The sequence below is a fragment of the Mastacembelus armatus genome, chromosome 24 (genome assembly GCF_900324485.2).
Source record: "Mastacembelus armatus chromosome 24, fMasArm1.2, whole genome shotgun sequence".
NCBI lineage: Eukaryota > Metazoa > Chordata > Actinopteri > Synbranchiformes > Mastacembelidae > Mastacembelus > Mastacembelus armatus.
The window spans coordinates 11,365,480-11,388,402 of NC_046656.1; the positions used below are offsets into that span (position 1 = coordinate 11,365,480).

The following is a 22,923-nucleotide window of genomic DNA, read 5'->3' on the forward strand; positions in this document are numbered from 1 at the left end:
GAAGCAGAGTAGAAAATAGTGATGAGCCGTGAGGATCGTTTGGATAGGTGTATTTGTCTTTTATTGCATCTCATTTGGACTCACATGCAGGTTGGGGTGAGGGAGGGAGGATAGTGCCATCCATAATAACCCAGAGAAAAGGAAAATCAAAAACACAGCTTTCACATGAATACTTAGCAAACATTATCTATCCGCATTGTTTTTATGCGCCATGGTCATCTTTATTTTTCTTTCAGCACTTCGTTAATGCCACAATGGGTTAAGATACAGTCACTTTTGGAAATAAACAACACACAGAACATCCAGCGTATACTTGAGTGCTTTACAGTGAGTCCCCTAAGCTTCCATTGACAGTACATGACCAAATTTACTGCTGCAGCGCCACAAATGACCCAAAGAGGACTAAGGCCACAGTCCAATCACATACACAAATGCGTCCTTGGCTCTTTGATTTCCACCTTAACATCAAGTCATGCTGTGTGGAGACTGAGACAAGGAGAGAGTATTAAGAGTGCAACCCTGACACACGCTATGACACAGTTTCACTCCACACCAGCACCCATTCAATACTGCCTCTGATTACAGACTGAAAGGTATGTACAAAGGAGGGATTTTTTTGAGTCTACTTGTTTTTCTTCAACCATATATTTTGATGTAACTAAAAATATATGATACATCGTTTTCCTCTCAAAATAAAGGCTAAAGAAAATATGTATAATCTCTCATTTAAAATAGTCAAAAATGCATATGTCAGTTTGAACACAGATCACAAATTTTTGCATGTCCATACAATTCCTAAAAAAAGATAAAGCAGAAATGAACTGAACACTGTTTGATGTGCATGATGATAAATCCAGATTTGCAGTGCAGGTTGTTCTCTCAGGTACATTTTGATTAAAAATCGCTCTCCATAATCTTGAAGTAGACAGGTGAGAGGATGGATGGCAAAGCAGATATAGGTACAACTAAATGTTTTATGACATAAACATAGCTCAGTATTAGTTTGAGGGATAGAGGAGTGGGAGTGGGGGTTGGCCAGTGAAGTTACACACACTGAACACAGTCCACATTTAATAATACAGTCCTCATGTGGGAGATGCGCAAAGAAACCAACATATATCCACCATTCCAAGTCAGCTGATACACAGAAATCCAGAATGAATCTAAATACACAATTATTTATTTTTTTATTCATTTTTTTGGTAGTATATTAAGTAAAGGTTAACACTAAATTACACCCACACTCACACACACATAAACAGAATTTTGTTTTCTGTATCTAGGGTTCACATTCACAGTTGTGCTACAACATTAGTTAAGGAGGGCAGGTTTTATTAGGGGTCGCGGCAGGTAGGAGGTTAGAGGGTAAAGATCATAGGTGTGATGGCTGGTTTGCGGAAGGGCTGGGGCATGACTTAGGGAAGGCAGTGGGGGAAGTGCAGACATCCACATCCACAGAGCTCCAGACACAATGACAAACCTACAAAGAGAGGAGCAGAGAGATACAGGATGGAAACAAAATGAGACTTTATTGAAACAAGTCCTCCCAATGGAAATACATGAGATCTAATCATATGTACTCTAATAAAGCAGATATAGGAGTTTAGAAATATGGAAATAGAGAGTATGTGTAGACAGATAGCCCATGTGGGATTTTTTATACACAAAGCTTATAATAAAATGGTGTATCCAAATCATCATTACCTCAGTTTTCTTAGTATTTTAAAGACGTAAAACATAAAAAGAATATATTTCAATTATTAAAACCAGCCATGACTACATTTCTACAACAGAAACATATACTGTAAGTGAAGTTAATCCACATGTACCTTGGGTGTTTACGGGTGGTCAGTCTACATGAAGTCCTTAATGTTGAGGTCATCCAGAGCATTCCTAGGTGGTGGAGGCTTTCTGGGGCTCTGGGCCATTCCAGGAGACATCTGCAGACACATCTACTTTTAGTGCTAAAACTCCTTCTTTTAGAGCATGTGTACTGTTTAGTTATGAGTGCATCATGAGAGTATAAATATGTGTGTAAATAAATATATGTGTGTTACCGGTGCTCCAGGGGTTGCTCCAGTAGCAGGGAACCCTGGCCTCACCATGGGCATAATGGGAGCTCCAACACCTGGTGCCCCGGGCTTACAAAGACACAGATGGGAGGAAAAGGACACAATAAGACACAGTTGCCAATCTGAAGGGTGTGAAGGCAACCTAAAGGGGGCATTGTCCATCAAGGTCCAGTAATGTTCAAACTGGTTTCAGGACATTACTGGACAGGACAGGTGGTCTTACCATGCTGAAGCTGGGGTGAGTCCCCATAAAAGGAGAGAGACCCATGGGTATGGACTAAAGGTGTGGAAGGGAGGGGAGGGTAGGGAGAGGAGGAGTTGGGATGTTACTACACTACATATGACAGGCATAGAGACACTGCAAGACAACACACACAACACAACAAAAAAAAACAGTACATATAAATGTAAAAAGTATCACTGGACAGTAAACACAACAAAACAAACAAACCTAATACCATTTTTTTTACACAGGCACAAGAAGTGTGAGCACAAAGCAAAAGCTTGACTGAATATCTATCAAGTAGCCAATGTGTTGATGATGAAGTGAGTTCAGCTAGGAGGGAGAGAACCAGGCTTTCCTGGAATACAATGGGCTTAAAATAAAATATAAACTTAATAATTAAAACACTGTTTCCAAGCAACAGCTTAATTTGGCACTATCATTTGCCACTTCATCACTCTCCAGTAGATATTTCAGAAATATAAAGATGATCTTTAACTGAAACTACACTGCATGTTGAGCGTGTCTGAATTTCTGCCCTTGGTCATGACTGTTTTCCATACATTTATAATAAGTAAGCAGTGCAGGTTTAAATAACATGAATCTGTAGCTTGCTAAATGCTGAGTGATATGCCTTGTTTCCGTGCTTCACTGCGACACCGCTCAGTTTGCTAGCTCTGTGATTGGACCTGGAGAGCCAGATGAAGGCAATGTATATGATTTCAGCTACAGGTATGCCCTGTCTGTTGCTGCCATGCGGCTCCACTCCATGCTATAAGACACAGACAACATTTACCATGGGAGCACCCCAACTGGGGGGAGCTACCTGAGGGGCTGCTGAGGTTCCCATTGTGAGATCTGAGACAAAAAAAGAGAGAGAGATCCTGCAAAATCACTGTTTTCATTATGAACACACAGGATTTAATGCAATAAAGTTGCAGGTTACACATCAAGCTAAAATAAAGCAATTGGAAATTTGCTTTTTAACTTTCTTTCTGAAAGCTCGTGTAAAAGATCCATATCAATCTCATGTCTTAGTTAAATATGGACCTAGAGGGAAGAGATGATTGGCTTAGTTCAGTGGTTCTCAAACTTTTCCTGCCATTACCCACTTAAGGCCAAGCATAAAGTTTTAAGCCCCACTTCATCCCAAAAAATGACAATGAAACTTATTTCAAACTTAAAATGTTCAAATTTTTTCAAAATAACTTCTAAATAAATAATACAGAGTTCAAAATAAATAAAATTAAAGTGCAATTGTGTAATTACTTAGGCATATTGCATTCTGTGCAAAAAAGAATAAACATAATTGAAAAAATAACGAACAAGTCTAGAACATGGTCAAGGTGTCATTCTGTGGGTATTATCACTATTAGTGGCTGCAATGAGCCTGTTTTGCACTGCACATCATTTCGAAACGGGGTTGCAGATTTGATACTGCTACTCTCAAGTCATGCTCATGCCATTTGTGCTTTGCTGTTTACAGTCGAGTGGTTTATTGACGAGACTGGGGTGCGTTGTTTCTAAGTGTCTTTTTAATTTGTTGGGTCTCATGCTGTCTGCTGCCAGCGGTTTAAGACAAACAACACACATGGGTCTCTCCTCTGCACCCACCAGCACCACTGTGAATCCAAGACCCAGGTAGGCTTCATCGTATTTTCTTTTTGGCTGGCTTTTTGCTTGATTTACCTTACTGTCTGTCGTGTTTTTGTCTCGTCTGCTCTTTTAGGGGTCCGTATAACAAATTTATCCATTGTTATGCCCACTAATCATTGCGTCGCTGCGTGAAGGTTTGCTTATTGTTCCGCTACAATTAAGTGCCGACGTTAAACATTTATTTCCTCCACCATGGTTCCTCTTGTTTCCCTCTATTTGTGTTTTTTTAATTACACGTTTCTTTGTATGTGGTTGTTTTATTTTGCGTGTATGGTGTTTGTCAGTAAAGAAAATTATGAATTAGGATATACACAAAATTAGACTAATTTACTCTCGTTCGCTGCGCCCCACCTGTCACGGCGTCACGCCCCACAGTTTGAGAATCACTGGCTTAGTTTAATATAAAAACCATGAGCAGGGGAAAACAGTCCTACTCTCTCATCTTTAGATATTCACCTACCAGTAACTCTAAAACTTTAGCTAAAACAAAAGCTCTATTAAACATATTGTATCTCTCTCCTTAATTTAAACTCAAAAGTAATGTAAAAATGTCAAATTATATTATTTTTTACATGTAACTATTCCTGGGTGGTCTTTTTAAAAGAGATTTGCAATCCTGTTCATTGTTTCCTTAGATAAAGGCCTGATTTGGGGGTAGGTGCTATTAAGCCACACCCACAGAGACCTGAATATTTAATCAGTGACACACCTGAGTCAACTTGATACCTGTGCACCTGAAGACAAGCAAGTATGGTTTGAAATGCTGTATTTTTTTGGTATGCAGTTTTTAAACAGATTGCGGTACCTTTTTGGTCTCAGCACTTGAATTAGGACAATGTTTTTCTCCCATAAGCCTTTGCTTTACTTTGTGTACAGATATGAGTGTACAGTCACGCTTGCAGCTCTGTGAAGCTCTATTTTAAGCACTAGTGCTTTGAGCTAAATGCTAACATGAGCATGGGAACATGCTCACAGTGACAATGGTAGTGTTTACCATGTCCACCACCCATGTTTAATGTGTAAGCCTGCTAACATTAACTTTCTAACATAACTGACTTGAAATACAAAATACAGTTGGAGCTAAGGAGAATGTCATTTGTTCCGTAGGTATTTCTTTACAAACCAAAGTATGAGACAAATTTAAATTTTGATCTGATAATGGTATTAGATAAAAAACTAAAAAGATCACCAAGTTATTGATTCTGAATCTGTATACCAATATTTTATGGGAATCTATTGAATAATTGCTGAGATATTTCAGTCTGGACCAAGCATGCACTGCCAACCATAAGATCCATGTTATTTAGTGAGATTTAGAGGTATTCTGGAGAAACCCAGGCCAGCTGTGTCCCCTGCTGTCAGTATGCTAAGCTTAGCTATTGCCCCCCAGCTACATGTCCATATGTTATGCCTAGACATGAGATTAGTATTGACCTTGTCATATTATTGGAAAGAAAGAGACTTTCCCAAAATGCTGAACTATTCCTTTGAGTCACAATCTGTTATACTGCTGTAGTTAATCTAAAAGTCTACTTACTACTTGCCATGTTAGCCATGGAGGTGTCAACATCACCTGCCTGAGCGGGAACAGTGGGCTTCATTACATCCCCTAGCCCATCAAATACTACAGGAGGGAAGGAGAGGGGTAAAACAAGGAGGGAAGAGGATAGAAAAGGGAGGGAGAAATTAGCATCCCTCTTTGCAGACAACACACACTAACTCAGCAGCAGATGTCTCCATGGCAACAGAGAAGAGAGTAGCATGGGAATGTGAACTACAATGGAGACTAAGTTAATATCATAAAATAAGATGTTAAGTATCATCTACTGCAAAAAATAAAATAGAAGCAAATAATAAAATAGCCAATTAAGTTAATAACTTTAATGTGTATAAAACAACGATAGTTTAATATATTCTGCCACAAGAAGTCAGCTGTTTACAGCTATGATTTGCTATCTGGGCATAGGAAATAAAAAAGGGTCAAACTTTAAAAATATGCAGGGATATATATATATATAAAATAAAAAAATTATGACCATACATTTATACATTTGACAAATTGAACAGCACCTTACCATCTTAACAATGGCACCAAGAATACATTTCCAGTACTTAAAACTAAATTTGAATGAATTCAGGGTTTTTACTGTATGTGTGTGATTGCTGTAGAAACTGAGGAAAGCAAAGCACTGCAGCTAAAATGGAGCTGCGTTAACTGCTACAGAAGCATTAAATAATACTGCTACTTCACACACTACAACCCTCACGCGACTGGTGGTGTGGTGGAAGGGACAGTGCAGCTGAGCTTGCCTTCCACCGCTGCAACGCAGCAGTGCACTATGGGAAATTAGCGTGTTAAAGAGCAAGGAAACTCACCCAGTCAAATGGCAGGAAGCAAGCAATGAGCCAGCCCAAGAGCCAGATGAAGAGAAAGAGCGAGGAGGGGAGAAAGAGAGAGAGGGAAGTAAAAAGCCCAGATTCCATAGAGAGAGAAATGAAACCAGTAGAGGTTATTGCATGAATGATTGAAAGATAGGGAAAGAAAGAATTAAGCCTTAAAGCATTTGTACTGCAGACCATCAGTTACATAACATGAAGACCAATGGCACAGCACAGGAAATGACCAGGAACCAGGTGAGCAGGGCCCATGTTGCCATGGCAACTGCTACCGTGGTTACCAGTTGCATAGTCATGCAATGTGGGATGGACAAAAACAACAGTAGTACTATGCACATGATGTGATGCAGTGGCGATGTTAACATGACTGGACTTTGTGAGTTTTGTTAAGTCTTGACATTTAACCAACAATAATCTTATTAGAAATAGAATATTAAATCCATTGTGTCCATAGTACGTAAACGAATGAATGAATAAAAAACATAATATGTTAGCACCAAACAATTTCATTAACTATTACCAAAGTTAATAGAAACAAGGACAGTGACAGGCTCAGTAGCTACAAACAACCATTGTGACAAACACTTTTCTAAACAACTGAATGGAAGATGTGAAGTGAAGCGGATCTGAAGTACATAAACTTGAAAGGACAACAAGATATCATCAGGTTGCAGTCATGTCCAGATTCTGAGATAACAGGCCCTGGGCGTTGAAAAGGCTGCCCATCTCTCCTACACAAGAACAAGAGCAGTAACTCTTGGCCTGGGGTACCTGGACCCTTTGGTCTGTGCCCTGTAGGCCCATTATATAATCTATCCATGGCTACAGTACAATGTGTTTCACTCAAATGAAAATATTTCCATGACATTGGTATGCATGTTACACACATATGCATGCATGTTGGCACTTAACATTTTAGGGTTTATACCTGACATGAGCTCAGCACTGGGGGCAGCAGGAGCAGCAGCAGCTGGGGCATCTCCTCCTGTGGACTCTGGCCGGTCAACCAAAAGCATGCCAAACCATACCATGCCAGGTCAATGCAGGTTCGAGGCATTTCCATCGCAGCATAAGGGCAAAGAAGGGGTAATAATCAGCCTTCGGCTTCACACTGCTAATACCAAACAAAGTGTTAAGAGTTAGATACAGATATGCTGAAAGTTGAATGCATCATTATATTTCAATAGAATGTGAAACAACATTAAACAAAAACACTAAAATACACACATACACATCATCTTAGCATTTTGAAACACACACATTTACACCATATAAAATCTGTGCTAATTTTCCCTCTGGACAACTACCAGCAAGTCTAGTTGAGCTAATAATACCATAGTCACTCTCAATATAGACTCTGGGACCTTAAAAGCATACACACAGCTTATGAGTAATTTGGCTTTCAACCTGATCAAGAATTCTAATTGCTTGTAATGTTTCCGTGGACCCACATAGGATAATATTCCACTGATACGATATATGTGTGAGTTTATATTGACAACACAAAATTCACAGGAAAAGTACAATAAGTAATAATATAACAGGCTAGTAAACAATAACTGACTCTATTCATATCATCTGTTTCATTTTATGTCCTGCCCAGATTCAACTCCTGTTTTTTGATCTTGCTTTCATGAAAAGGAGGAACAGAGTGAGGGCAGGCGGTTGTGAGTTACCCACCACCAAACAGGTTCATCATGGCTCCCGTGTCAATTTTGGGAGGGGGTGCGGAGGAGAGGATGGGGGCAGGGGAGCTGAACACATCCGCTGGCGAGGGCAAGGTAGACATGGTGTTTAGACCCCAAACACACACAAACACATAAAAATCTATTGACTGTGATTCATTATAACTGCACTGCACGCATTACATGCTGGAATAGGAATGAGGTGGAAGTGATTTCATAAACATTTCAGACAGCTCAGTAGCTTTTAGCTGATCCTTAAGTGAGCAATCTCATTTCCTTGTTTTTCTTCCCCAATCAAAGCCAAAGACAAAGCTGAAAACACAGGCAAGGCAAGACAGGATATGAGAGCAGGAGCACACAAGACGGTAGACCGGGTGCAATGGGGTACCTGCTGTAAACAAGTCAATGCCGGGAGTGGGGTCTGCTTTGGTGAAGCCAGTGTCTGGCATGGAATCAAAGAGATCTACGAACACATGCGCACCCAGAGATAGGACTATTAAAATGCTCAAACTCTTTCAAATGGTGATGATGCTCATACACAGCAGCCAAGCAAAGGAGAACCTTCACTGTTTGCACATTAACCTAATGAGAGCGATGAAGAATAAAGAGGGTGAGCTGAGGAGATGAGAAGATAGGATGCCAAGCAGACTAGGAAGATGCAAATCATTATAACATTAAGATTATTACTGGACCACACTTATCTCTAATATTTACCACTGAAAAGGTCATTTGCAGGATTGGTGGCATTGGGGGATATTGGAGCTGAAATGGTTGCAGTGGTGGTGATGGTGCTGGATGCAGAGGTGAGGAGAGGCGAAAGAGAAGGGGAGGGACCTGGTTGGGGAGCTATAGAGGTAAAACAGGCATCCAGCGAACTACCCGGGTTATTACTCTCCACTGTCATCAAGCTGAAAAGGTCTAGACCTGAAGACGCTGTATTGGTGTTACCATCTGAGGGAACAAAGGGGTCTAGGATGAGGGAGGAGGACATGGACAGGAAGGTGGTCTGTTAGACATTGGTTTTAATACAAAACTGCAAAGACATATGTTTAATGTGAGGATGATGAGGTTTAAAATGCTGCTATGAACATGCAAGCAGGGGAGAAAGAAAAACTATCAGAGGAATGACAGGAGGTGAGAATCTGCAGAGCTCCAACACACTCCTGCTGTCTGTTGAAAAACTTGCTGAAATTAGCATCTGTGACAGAAAAAAAGACAAACAACCGAAGGGAGTTTTTAACAACTTCACAGAACATAATCTAAGGAACAAACCCCAGCTTAACTACACCCAAAACAACAAAACTGCTACAGGCGACCCTTCTCCGCAAAACAAAATGCACAAATGCCAAAAGATAAGAGACAAGTATCACAATGCATCACAATGCATCGCCATGGTAACAATAATAGCACTGTCCAGATATCCAGCAGTGATGAATAATGAATCTGTACGCCTACTTTCCCTGCACAAAACCGTGAGATGAAAATCTGATCAAGAAGTGAGACCAACAATAAATGCACAGATGCACAGGAGCCTTCCCACCTACACAAGCTGCTCTGTAAGTTACTGAGCATATTTTTGTTCACAGTCATGACACTCAAACAGGCGCTGGGAGAAATATTGTAAAACTGCTTCATTTTTCAGCGACACTTGAACGTAGTCTGCTACAGTTACCCACTGACATAGATTAACACCACCCTGGTGCCTTCAGTAGCTGATTAGCTTAGCGTAGCACACAGCTTACTGTGCGTTTGGATCCCAGTCTTGAAACAAAAGGAACAGCTGCTGTCCAAAGATAACAAAAACCACCTACGAGCACCAGCGTGACCAAGGATAACAAAACACAAAAATAACAGGCACAACAACGTGATGCAATACAGTTCAACAACACCACAACTTCATCTTTCAAACTGATCACAGTTTAATTAACACCTCTATAAACTAGTTTTAGCAAATCCTGAACACCTTCACGGAGGGAGGAGCACAGGAGTGTAGAGTACATGCGCATTCACTCACTCATGCACACACAAGACAGGCTTTCAGTCACCCACCAGCTCCAGCGTTGGCGGCTGGGGCGGACGTAGCGGCGGCCCCACCTTCAGCTGCTGTCGCTGCAGAGGCCTCAGTGGCAGGAGCAGGTGTTGCAAAGGCACCTGAGGTTTACATGAAAACCCCAGCAGAGGACAGGGGAGTCCAGAGAGACAGAAACAGATGAAGAAATAAAGATGAAAAAGCAAATCAGAAGTTGGGAGACATCAGGAGCCAGAGAAAACATCAGGAAACTGAAGATTAGAAGGATTTGAGGAGGAAAATCGTCAGCACTTTTTTTGCTGAACCTAAATATTCAACTGTAAAAAATAAAAAAAAAAACAGCAGCTTACAGCAGTGATATGTGACTTTATGACTGACAGGTGAACGGACAAATGGGAACACAGACAGGAGGCGCTACAGCAAGGATTCATGTAGTGCACAAAGTAGAATAAGCCTGAAATATACAAGTGCCATTTGTAACTGTGGCCACGTGACAGGGTTTGATAGAATTGCTTTTCACAGGTCAAAGAAAAGCAGGTCTGCCTATCAAACAAGTCACACATGGAGAATGAGTGTAGCAGTACGTTTATGTGCAAGCCGAAGGTGAGAGTGTGGCTGTACATATTGTAATTACCTTAGAAATGTCAGTAACTAGTACTTATAGATCAATATTGTATCTGTGTGTGTGTGTCTAGGAAAAAAACAAATGCAGTTGGAATGTCTCTATTATATACATTTCTCTGTATTATCATCCTGCTAGATCTAGCATTGAAGTGGTCACAATTCATTTGGTCATTAATGTATTTTACACAATTTACTCATACTATTATTTATTTTATAATTACATATCTATGTATTTCATTGTGAATATCTGTGTTCATAATTTTGAGGCAGTCAATAGCTGAAAATGATGGAGTTGTGCATCAATGCATCAGTAAGGCTGTGTCTGAAATCACTCCCTATTTACTATATAGTGCAATACATTTACTGTAATTGAATGCCTGATTGCTGAGTATGTAGATGTATCCACATGGACGGATTAGGAGACAACAGGCCCCTGAGCCCAGACATGTGAAAAGCCCCCACCCCTCCAACAATCAGAATAAGACTCACAGATGGAGCAACCACATGACCTGTCACTTTGTGTTTTCTTGTGGTTGTTTTATGTGTGTTATGTCAGCTTTTACTCATTTTACATCTCTTCATAGTCATTCCTCTACTCTAATTGTGTTTTATTTAGTCACTTATATTTCTGCTCTTGTTATTCTGTTTTTGGTGTTGTTTTCTGATTCTTTTAGTCAGTTTGCTTACTTTTGTATCTGTTTTTTATAATATTTTGTCTTTTTGTAGTGATAGTTAATTGTTTGATTTCCCAACAGAAAGGTTAAGGGTCCCTCCATGGTTCTCTCAGTCTAGGGTAACCCTGACTCCTTGGGCCCCTGGGCCTGTGCCCTATTAGGTCAGGTAATCCATCCATGCATATCCACTGTTTGGTGCCCTTAGAAAAACAACACTGCCCACAGCATGTAGACCTGCATGCCTGTTTGTTAACAATCCCACAATGCAATGGGCTGCATTTTACAGATGAGAAAACATCCACTGAGCGGCTCTAGAGCTGTTTGTGATGACATAAAGTGACGTATGATTAGTAAATAGTTAAAACCTAAATTTACTTCTCACTAATATGAACGAGGGAGTGATTCTGGACACAGGTGAAGACTCGACTGTTACTGATGATGCATCTTTGTTAGTAGGATACAGGCAATACTGAGAAAATCAGCAAAGTTCTGTCTACATACTGTATGTGTTTGTACATGCATACATTGTGTTATTATATTGTGTAATGGTTTTAGGGTTGAGCTTCCCAGAGTGATTCTTCCATAGAGAATTTTCTGGAAGCCCACTGACCTCCCAACAGATCCATACTGGCGGCGCCAGGGGAGGTGGCAGCTGCTGTGCTAGTGGGAGGAGCTAGAGAGACTCCAGGTTCTGCCGCTGCAGGATTGGGTGTTGCTGCTGCAGGGGAGGGAGCGGGCTCTGCTGTGAGGGTGGGTTCAGATAGCAAGGAATCGCCCATTTCTGCAGGTACCACCGGGTTGTTCGAAATCCCCAAAGAAAGGCAACAAAGTAAACCCCAAAAGTGCAACCAAAATAACCAGTTGAGCCACCGTTCAAAAATATAGTGAAGAAAAGGAAGCCAAAAACAAAGGTCCAAATCAAACCCAATTAAGATCATTTCAAAGTGACCAAAGCAAAATCCAGATTTTAACCAAATCAAAGTTGCAAAATTATCAATCACCATTGGGCCATAATGAACAAATTAAAAACAACCAACAAAAATAGCCCCCATAGAAAACCAAGAACAGACAATGGAGTATGTGGAGGGAGGGGAGAGGGAAGGCAGAGAGAAACAAAGACACTACTCAGACTAAAGAAAACTGCTTAAGGAGACAAACAGGGAGGACGATTAAGTCTATCTGAAACTTTGGAATAAAACATTATTGTTGTTTCCAGCTCACCTTGATTTTAGATTAGATTTTGTTAAGAAAGAAAGACAGTGACATTGAAGTAACTGAGACTCAAATCAAGACTCAAACCTACAGTAGTCTAAACTAAAGGCTGGATGTAAAGTGGAGGGGAGTAACACTCACCTGACCCAAGAAGGTCTATGAAAGCAGAAAATAAAGGAACAGAAAAGACACATGGTAGTTCAAGACTGCATTAGTTTACTTTCCTAAAATTAAAAGATGATTCATTCACTGTAAATTAAACTATTACAATGAAATCTAATCTATCAAAATGAATTACTTTATGGTGGTGATCCATTAGACGGCCAATGATAACCAGCTGCTGATTAAACACAAAATAGGGAGACTTACCACCCCAAGATGTGGGGGCAGCTGATGGTGCAGATGGACCCGAGGAGGACAGCGGATCCAGGTCCAGCAAAGAACTGTAGAATGAGACACAGATACAGAGCTTTGAAACAATCACCCCCTGCAGAGGGTGTTTGTTTAGACCTTGAAGACTTGGTCCCAGCACAGGAAAGTTATAGGAAATTGTCACGTACTCTTCAGCTGGCTCAGGAGCAGCGGCAGCGGCAGCACTATCCCCTGGGGGAGGCTGCAGTGTGGGAACAGCGTTTGAAGATTTGGCTGGAGTTGATGTTGGTGACACGTTGTTTGTCGGAGACCCCTGAAAGATAGAGACAGAGAATGTGCTTTTCGGTGTTACATTGAAAGTAAACTCATGGAAAAAAATGAAGTTTGCTAGAAATGTGTATCTTACCTTTGTTGGAGACCTGAAAGTGTGGAAGAGTAGGATGTATTGTTAGTGTTTTTGCTTGAAAGACTGTAGATTTTTTGATGGATCTATTTTCAAAGGTCTGAAAACTGAACTCAAGAAATCAAACAAATATGCGTATGACAGATTGCATTATATGTGATCATATGAAGAGTTAACTTTCATAAAGATAGAGTGTATGTATAATGTAGAGTACAAAAAGAAACAAAGAAATCAACCAATAGCCTAAACCACTTTAATTTAATCTATTAAAATGTTAATTTTGGACTCCTAATCAATGTATGTTTGGAGTGAAACTCTTCATATAGTGATTCACATTGCATGGCAGGATGTGGTGAGTTACAGTTTTTAAAAACATGGCCTTCTCTCTCACACATGTATTCACACCAACACACATATTTCCACATGTGAATCTAGTTAGTTACGGTGCATAATGCTTCTATTCACACGCCGATGACCTACATATATAATTCACATGTGAATAATGTGTACGTTTTTCCTAGGGTGGGGGGGGAATGACAGTAAATACATCTGCACATTATACACAATATATGCTCACCCTTCACTGGTGATTCCAAATGAACATAAAAGGGGATAAAAGAGAGGACGGGTTAACGGAAATAATTGAAATATAGCATCTGTATAGGCCTGTTTCTCTTGATTATATAAGTTTCTTTAGTGGCACAGTTTGCTGAAAACAGTGAATCAGTTTCTCAGATCTCAGGCTCATTAATTTTTGTTATTCTGGCTTCATCAAAAGAAAACTCAAACTAGAATAAAAAATGTTAGCAAAGACTTTCTTACCCCTTCTTTCCGCCCTTTGTGTCCTCCAGACCATTCATATGTGTTTCCAGAGACTCCAAGATACTACTGGGAGCCTGACAAAACAATCGAAACAGGATGTAATCACTAATTAACCCTTTAAACTCACCTCCTGAGTCACTTTGCTCGGTCCATGTTGACAATTCAATTACCGTAAGTGTTAAACTGTTCAGAGTCACAGAGCTTCGGAAAATCTCACTGCAAAAGCCACATGCACATAACAACACACACACACTTGTGTGTCTGACGTGTTTCATCAAATGAAATTAGGATCAACATGCCGACACTTCATCCTGCAAACAGGCACTCAGCCAGGACACCCTGTGCTTCTGTGGTTACCGGGTCCTCGAGAGGTTTAAAGGGACAGTCTTCGTCGTCTGAGTCTGCTAGATCCACCACTACCCCCGGGTGGAGACACTGGGTTGGGGAGATGATGGTGGGTGAGACATGAGTTCCTCTGTGTGTGCATGTGTGTGTGTGTGTGTATGTGTTTGATGGTATGACATTCTATGTGCCAATCCTTGCAGGGAACACTTAAAAAAGAAATATGAGAGCCATGATCCGTGCTAACTTACGTAGTTGATGTCAGGAATATCATTTTTGTCAACCCCAACTGTCTGTTGAATGAAAAACAGACCAAAATCAGCATCAGCATTACACACTGCTCTGTCATGAAAGATACATCGTTATGAATGTAATGTTGAGGACTGGCAGTTGTCCTTTACTGTACCTCAGCCAGCTTCATGAATTCTCCAATCTTTGTCACTCTGGTCAGGAACCTCTTGTAGATCTCCAGGGCCTCCTTACAATCACTCTTTTTCATCTTGAAGTATTTCTCTATACAAAGAAAGATTCAGAGATCTCATGGTGACATTGAAGTAAAATGTGCAATTTAAGTTGCTAATCGTTCTTGGACTACTCACCTAAGAGGTTGATGATTCCGTCATTGTAGGATGCAAACAGTTTGACCAAGTCCTTGAAGAGAAGCATGAATGCAGCATTGATGATCCCATTGTTCAGCTCTTTGGGATGGACCTGAGTGGAGAAAGGAAGCAGATGAGATATAAAACAAAAACCATTAGAAAAACTGGCGTCTTTGAACACTGCATGGTGAAATTAGTGTATAAATCAGGAAAATGCTGGACTCACGTCAAACTCGAGGAGTGTGTCAATCTGAGTCTGCAGAACAGGCATGCCTTTCAACAGCTTCTCAGTGGTCATGGTCCTCATCACACCCTCAGCCCTGAGGGGGCACAACAGAGAGAAGGTCAGACGCTTAACAACAGTCACACATAGAAGCAAGAGTGAAAACTGCCCTTGATCAGGGAGCTGAACTGATAAATTGCAAAGACTCACAGAAACTGATTAGACCTTTCAGAAGCCTGGGCAACTTACCCCTTCTTGACTCTGGTGAAGTCAAAAGCCATCTGGCGGTAGGCAAAGGCTTTCTCATTCAGGTATCGTCCATACCGTCTGATGAATGTAGACATGTCATAGCCTGAACAGAAAGAGATCCATGTCAGATTAGTCAGATGCTCAGCAGTTAATAGAAAGAATTCATTTTTGCTGTATAAAACCATCTGATGTGCACGTTTGTTCCCTTTACATTCATTAATGTGCTGCACATTCCAAGCTTTTTGCCCCACCACAACCCTGTTTACTACAAATCCTATTTAAATACATTTTGAGCGAATTGCCCAGGAGGACTTTGTTTACTCTAAACTGTAGTGAGCAGTGTCTTCTTACAGCCAGACAGACAGCATCTTCTGCAAATGTGGGACATAAGCGCTTGACAAAAACATATTAAAACTGATATTTGCATGTTTTCAGTAAAAATCGATAAACAGATAGAAAAGCAAGTATACTGATAGTAAACTCCATATATTTCCCAATACATGCAGCTGTTGTTTTAATTATAGTAACAAAATGTAAACAACATTTTTATCTCTTCCTATTCCTGTCTGCATTGGCAGATAATGAGAATGTTTATTGATGTGCCAGTATTCTCATGTGGAGCACTAATGATCTGCATTAACATTACACATGCTCAAGAAGATACACAGACAAAATGATCAGACTCTTATCAAGTTCCTACCGTGGGAGCCAGTTTTGTCAATAAAGTTGCTGAGGTTGAACAGGGAGGTCCTGGAAGCCAAGTATTGAATGAACCTCTGAGAAAGAGAACAAAAACACATTAAAGTCTTGCACCTATCAAGAGCAATGAGGGAACGATAATAAGGTTGAGCAGCTTTTATAGGTGCTTTTACATATCAGACTCTGCAGATCACTGCTCGCACTCTGGAGCCACAGGACTCGTTTTGAGAAACTGTGGTCAAAGCTGCTTTTTATCTGTAAATCATCAGGTTTCTATCGGCACCACACACAATGTTCACCGCACACAAACGATCAATAGCTCTCCAAACCTCATAATTTAATTACCAGCAGATTCATTATACATTTTGGTAGGATGATAACTGACTAGAGACCTAATTTAATGTAGCTTTGATGTTTGGCTAATGTTGCTGGGTAAAAGTGAAACAGGTCAGTCTGTGTGACATTCACTGACCTCATTGCCGTGGACACACATGTGATGAGTGGTGACAAGGGCCTTGAAGACAACCACCCAGCTGGCATTGGTGGATCTCTCAAAAAGTGTGTCCGCCATCTGAGGAATGTTCACGTTGGTGGTGTTGGTGGCTGACACCAGGTCTGCAACAAAGAGACAGAGAAACATCATTTACACAGTACTTTGATAATCCTGTCCCTTGGACCAGTCGAAAGGCGCTCAGGGTTAGAAACATATCATACTGTTTGTATGAAAGTCCTGCTTAGTTTATCCTCATACAAATGGCTCCAAAATGTGAACAGCTCTGATTAAACTTTGATTTAGAATACTAGATGCTCACTGCAGATGTCAACCAATGAGAATATTAAACTAAGAGGAAGATCTGTTGCACACATTAAATGATATTAGTGCAGCCCCCCCAAACACACACAATGACAATGCAGAAAGTAAGAATAATGCTTTGTCATCGCTCTATCCTGGGATGGCAGTTCAGTTCAGACTCTCTGACAGAGAGAGCTGTCTCGAACAGTAAAACTGTCCAGACCGTTGCATCAATTCAAAGTGGAAGTACGTGTACAGGTGCAGTGGGGCTGTTAGGCTGCATGGCATATCTCCTGTCTAGATGGCACCAATGCATATAAATGTGTAGGGTCACTCACTGACTTATGGTTTTGGCATTAGAAGAATTGCACAGAGATTTAAACTTTGAAAATGTTTGACACATGTAATTTCACATTTTATTTCATTATCAAATCAATCTAAGATTGATTAGACTCCATTAAAGCTGCTTAATGCACGAGGAATTTAAAATGTTTAATAAAATGTGCATAAATGCTATAGTGGTTTAGGTACAACCTTGGGCTGCCGTGCTGCCAAAGTAAATGCAAGTCAGTGCTGAAAAATGTCAAAATAGTTACTGATTAAATACCTGTTGATCCACTGTTATTGAACATTTTTAAAAAACTGGTTTTCAACAATCACTTGTGAAATAACGGAACTACAATTTGCAATCTGTGTAAGCAAAGCTCACAAATACCTGATGATGAAATGCACTGTAACAGCGATGCATCAACAATGTCTTTTTTAAAATAATGATCAAAAATGTAACATTTTATTTAGTCTTTGCCTGATGTGAGACTCTCCACGAGGTTATTTCTACACAGTCAGAGAGAGGGTGAGGCAGACAGATGGCCACAGGAACATAAATCCAAATATAAAGCAGGAACGGGGGATGTGGGGTAACACTTTAAGACACAATTCGAAATGAACTATAATGCAGAAGGTGATACTACAGAGGTACAGGGGTTTGTAAAGTATGGCCACAATAATGATATAAATATAGATATAGATATAACTATAGATATAGATATAGACAAAGACATAGACATAGACATAGACATAGACATAGACATAGACATAGATATAGATATAGATATAGCAGAGGGACTGAATCCATACAGAATAAGAGAGAGCAATGCAGAAAAATACTGGCAGGCACCTCCGATAATGGAAGACGAGGAAGGCTGTTTTATTGAACAGGCCTTGGCCTTGCCTCGAGAAGGTAGATACCAAACTGTTCACCAGACCAAAAATACAGCAAGATGATGAGCAAGCGACGTTAGGGAGGAAGGGAAAGAGCTGACACTCAAGAGAGTTGCAGGGAGTCTGGCACAAATCACTAATATTGACACTAATGTGTAAGATATAGAAATATGAGACAACAGTGTTCAAGCTGTTCAAAGTCACAGCAGGGTGGCAGGATGGGGGGGGGGGACTGTTGGGAGTTAGGTGGTTGGGGGATGTAAACAGATTATTACTAATCACTGGTTCTAGTATTTTTGTAGCCACTTCCCCTAAAACACACATAAACACCTGTTTTAACAGCACTTGTTTTACATCTTGTTCATCAGCTTACACGCCTGCTTTCTGTCACAAGTCCTATAGTTCAGGTTTCCTCAATTATCTTCCCAGCACAAAATGATATCAGCTTTAATTAGCAAAATGGAAACAGCGAATGAATTTGACATGGTGTGTTTTTTTCTGGTTTTAAGTTAATTGAGTAATGACAGCACTTCTTATCTTTGTGAATTACACTCCAGTCTCTCTCCACAATTTGACCAGATGGTAACATCCACAGTATAATAACTCTGATGTCTGATATTTTTATTTTTAATGATGGTTGCAGTGACATCAATCCTTTTTCCTCTATGGCTCCAGTCTATTTAAATGTTATGTTTCTTACAGCACCTCTTCCCCATATTAGTATTTTCATTCTAAAGGATGACACTCTCTCTCTTTCAGAGCTTTGATAATTTTTAATCCACTGTTTTTGATTTTATTGTCTCTCATAGTCTCTGTTGACACGATTACACTCCCTTTTTCAAATAACACACACACAGGAACATGGGCCACAATGTCTAAATTGGGATTATATAACATTATCATGTCACTGGTCCAGCTACCAGTAAATATTATGATACTAGCATCATGAACACAGGACCATCTAATGCAGTTTTCTCAGACCGTCTACCTACTAATAACCGTGTCTGTAGATCTGTTTTTAAACATGTTTACTCGTGTTTAATGTGTCGCCATATGGGCCCTATCATGGGCTATAATCCATGCTTTCTGTTGTAGTATCATTACCTGAAACAAACAACACATGTGCACATACATGTAATGTGTGTGTGTGTCTGATGAGGACTAGCTAAGCTAAGTAAAGACTCTTAGGGTAATCCACAGCCCACAGGAGATTTCTAAGAATGAACTGTGAGATCTCCTACTGTGTGAGTGTATGTTTGCGTGTGACTGTTATAGTTGTTATTTATACTTACACAACAAAACATTCTAGCAGTAGTCAGAATATTCCAGATGAAGTCTGACAGAAACCTTATGCCAAGAGTGACTTAGTGTGTCGATTCATGCAGATACTGTAGCTTAATTCCTGTCAGCTATCAGCTATTCACAGGGACCGAACTAATGGTGTCACTCCAATTTACACCATAGGTGTGTCTTAAATCACTCCCTTGTTTAGTTATTCACTACTTCCCTTTATAACAGATTCCCCACCCAGGATATTTTCAACATGACCTCAGATTCATTTCAACATTAGTTTAGTGTAGAATAACACACCTTGGAAATCTAGGTTTAATTTCCTGCAGACACCTTGGGTCTCATTTTGCAAGAAATGCAAGAATAAAGCTGAAAGGAAATGAAATATTGTTGTCCATATAGAGTAAGGGTGTTGCATATTCATGAGTCAAACAGCGCCTGTGATTTTAATACACACACACCAACAACTGCTTTTACTTTAGGCTGCATAAAATATATATTTCTCCTTCATTTGCAATGAGAAGATCCTAGAAATACATGGAAGTTTGAATGTATTTCTAGGATGTTTCTGGCAAATACATTCAAACTTCACTTAATGTGTATATTTGAATTTTAAAAACTGTACTCTTATTATGACTATCATTGCACTCTCTTTCCCTCTGTCATCACAGAGCCATCCCCTGACACTTTCAATCTGTAGTCATGGCAACAGCATGGCAACCACCCAACCACCACCTCCATCAACACCCACCCACGTCCACCCCAAGGGTCAGAGGCTATGTCATTATGACAGAGGAATGAAAAGGACCAGCAGATAATTATATATTATACTTCAGTGATTACATGAATGAATATAAGATGAATATTCCTAAACATTGACATAAACATAAGATACCACTAATATTTGAGTCTAGTTCTATAAAGGTCTTGTGGGCCTGAGTGAACTGGTTAGATACACATGGAGCAGCAGCACAGTGGCCTCCGTACAGGCAGCTTATCTCATACCCTAAAAAACCTGGAGGAAGACAACATGTGCACATGCAGGGCTTGTTGAAGCATCTTGCAAAATAGAACATGTACGAAGACATTGTCATTTGTGGCGAGGTCTCTCTGGAGAAAGAGGTCATGACCCGCCCCGGTGACGTTTTGAACACGATGCATGTAGGTAGAAAGTTAAACACACGGCAGAAATTTAAAAAAAAAACAAACAAACAAACAAAAAAAAAAACAAGCAGTGGTCTCTGGCTCATTCCTGCATTAGCACTGTCACCTCTGGCTGTGTAAATAATGCAGGGCAGTCATTGGCTGATTATTCAATTATTCAGGAGGGGAACGGATCACAAGATATAAGGTCCTAGCCCAAGACGGAAGACCAGATCTGCCCAGCGACCACAGACACAGACACACATAAAAAGAAGAAGAGATATATAGAGCCAACTACACCACCCATCGCCATTTGTATTCAGTGCCACAACACTGCTTTGGTCTGACTCAGTATTTGTGGTAGATGACAGTGATTAATGGTGATTTGTCATAAGGTGAGCCCTGCTGTCATGTCTAGATGTGTCAATAAAGCTGTGAGGGTTGATAATTTTATTCAGCTGTGGCTTTATAGTCCTGCCAGCCTAAACTCACTGATGGATAACAAGAAACCCATATGACTTTGTGAGAATTGTATATACTGTATGTTTTTATCCTTTCTATGGGTGTGTGGCACCAAATCTAGGCCTATGTTTTTTTTGTCTTTTCTTGTTTGCAGTTAAGGGAAGTGGGTTTGCAGGACAGAGCAGGGAAATGAAATAGTGCTGTTGAGAGTGCTACCATAAAATATGTCTCTCTCTCTCTCTCTCTCTCTGGGTTTCCATTCTCTTCACTGGAGGCTGGCACAAAGGGTCACAGAGGGGTCATCAATGTGGCTACATCAATTCATTATGGCACCACACCCATTAAAGAAAGGGAATTAACAAGTGGCTTGTCTTAACTACATTAAACTGTGAGGGCATGTGGTCTAGTGTGTGTGTGTGTGCGTGTGTGAGGCCTGATAACGCGCAGGCCCTGTAGAGTCATGCAGTAGGAAAGAGGAAGATGGACTACACTTACACTCCAGGTGCTTCTTCTTGGGCGCCATCACTTCATGAGTGGTGGCTTTGCAGACAGCCCGGGCCATATCTGATCCCGTTAGCTGGTATTGCGCAGCGGCGATGCGATCCGTGAGCGTCTGCCCCGACATTTTCTCTCCCTGTGAATCGACCACCCTAGGGGACGTATTTCACCACAGGACGATGCAAAGAAAAAATAAAATATGAACAAAACCCAGCGGTGTCCCAGTGGTTCAGTGGTCGGATCCCGTCCCTTTCTCTCCCCGGACTGACAGGCCTGTGACCTTCTGTGTGGGCGGAAAAAAATAAAGCGCACAGAATGAGCTCGAACCACAAGATAAATGTTATTTTCGCGTCAAATCTCGCGGTCACGTTGATAATACGCGCTGTGACATGAGTAGACTTACGCAAGGTTGTGAATTCCCAGAGGCTCGTCCCGGTGAAAGGCTCCGAGCGTTTAGTTCAGCACCTTGGACAGTTAAAGCCACTCGGTTATGTAACACTCAGCTGGCGATGGACGCGGCTTTTTCACCCCGCAGCAATGATTTCAAAAACAGGCCAATGAAAAACGCTGCGGCGTCTCTCTAGTCGGTCTTTTCTGGAAATTTACGGAATCAACACTCCATAGATCGGTCAATTATCCCGTTTGGAGGTGGCATCAGGTGGAGCCGTTTTCCTCCAGGCGCCAGTGCATTAAAAAACCTTTCAGAATAAGAGAAAAAACCGCAACGTCTCCTGCGGTGAACAGACTGCGGTGTTTTCAGCTCCGATCGGTCTGTTTCGGCTGAGAAACGCTGCTTCAGACGCTGTGGTCCTCTGCTCTCTCCGAAGGAAAATGCGCACCGCTCCCCGGTCGCCAACACTGCGCAGCGGAGGATGCTGGAGAAGAGGAAAAGACAGAAGGGAATTTCCTTTTCTCTTTCGTCCTCTCTCTCTCTCTCTATGTCTTTATTTTTTTTATCTGTGTGTCCGTGCAGACGCTCCTCCCCTCGGGTACTTGGACAGGGTTGGATGACACACGTCGCATCCCACGTCTCTTAAAGGGGAGTGGACTTGGAGTCACTACAGAAACTCTTTTCTCGAAATGGTTAATGTCAGAGCGTGACTGTGGCTTATGCTGTGCGCCATATAGGCTGTGCGTCACGCAGGTTTACACGCACAGCACGCACAGTGATCGATGATAAAGATGAATCACTGTGTCATTTTTAAGCTACACGCACACTCTCTAACTGCGCAAAT

At 40.9% G+C, this 22,923-nt stretch overlaps 1 protein-coding gene across 20 annotated transcripts; it reads right to left on the reverse strand.

Moving 5' to 3' along the window:
* Nucleotides 1–53: 53 nt before the first annotated feature.
* On the reverse strand, nucleotides 54–22,621 carry LOC113137097 (clathrin coat assembly protein AP180-like). 20 transcript variants are annotated; one of them, XM_026318494.2, is made up of 26 exons: nucleotides 22,092–22,621; nucleotides 21,686–21,971; nucleotides 16,754–16,896; nucleotides 16,283–16,358; nucleotides 15,583–15,685; nucleotides 15,337–15,430; nucleotides 15,111–15,222; nucleotides 14,918–15,024; nucleotides 14,763–14,804; nucleotides 14,170–14,243; nucleotides 13,925–13,930; nucleotides 13,351–13,363; nucleotides 13,133–13,257; nucleotides 12,942–13,015; nucleotides 12,714–12,728; nucleotides 11,971–12,141; nucleotides 10,083–10,184; nucleotides 8,748–9,002; nucleotides 8,029–8,115; nucleotides 7,277–7,342; nucleotides 5,489–5,575; nucleotides 3,122–3,153; nucleotides 2,296–2,349; nucleotides 2,058–2,141; nucleotides 1,830–1,940; nucleotides 54–1,480 (listed from the first exon to the last, which is right to left on the reverse strand). In XM_026318494.2, exons 2-25 carry the CDS (start codon nucleotides 21,813–21,815, stop codon nucleotides 1,854–1,856), a joined length of 2,139 nt encoding a protein of 712 aa, XP_026174279.1. In that variant the 5' UTR covers nucleotides 21,816–21,971; nucleotides 22,092–22,621; the 3' UTR covers nucleotides 54–1,480; nucleotides 1,830–1,853. The 20 variants fall into 20 exon arrangements, with proteins under 20 accessions (XP_026174279.1, XP_026174276.1, XP_026174278.1 ...); XM_026318491.2 differs by having other exon boundaries at nucleotides 3,092–3,153; XM_026318493.2 differs by lacking the exon at nucleotides 13,925–13,930 and having other exon boundaries at nucleotides 3,092–3,153.
* Between the last annotated feature and the right edge of the window lie 302 nt (nucleotides 22,622–22,923).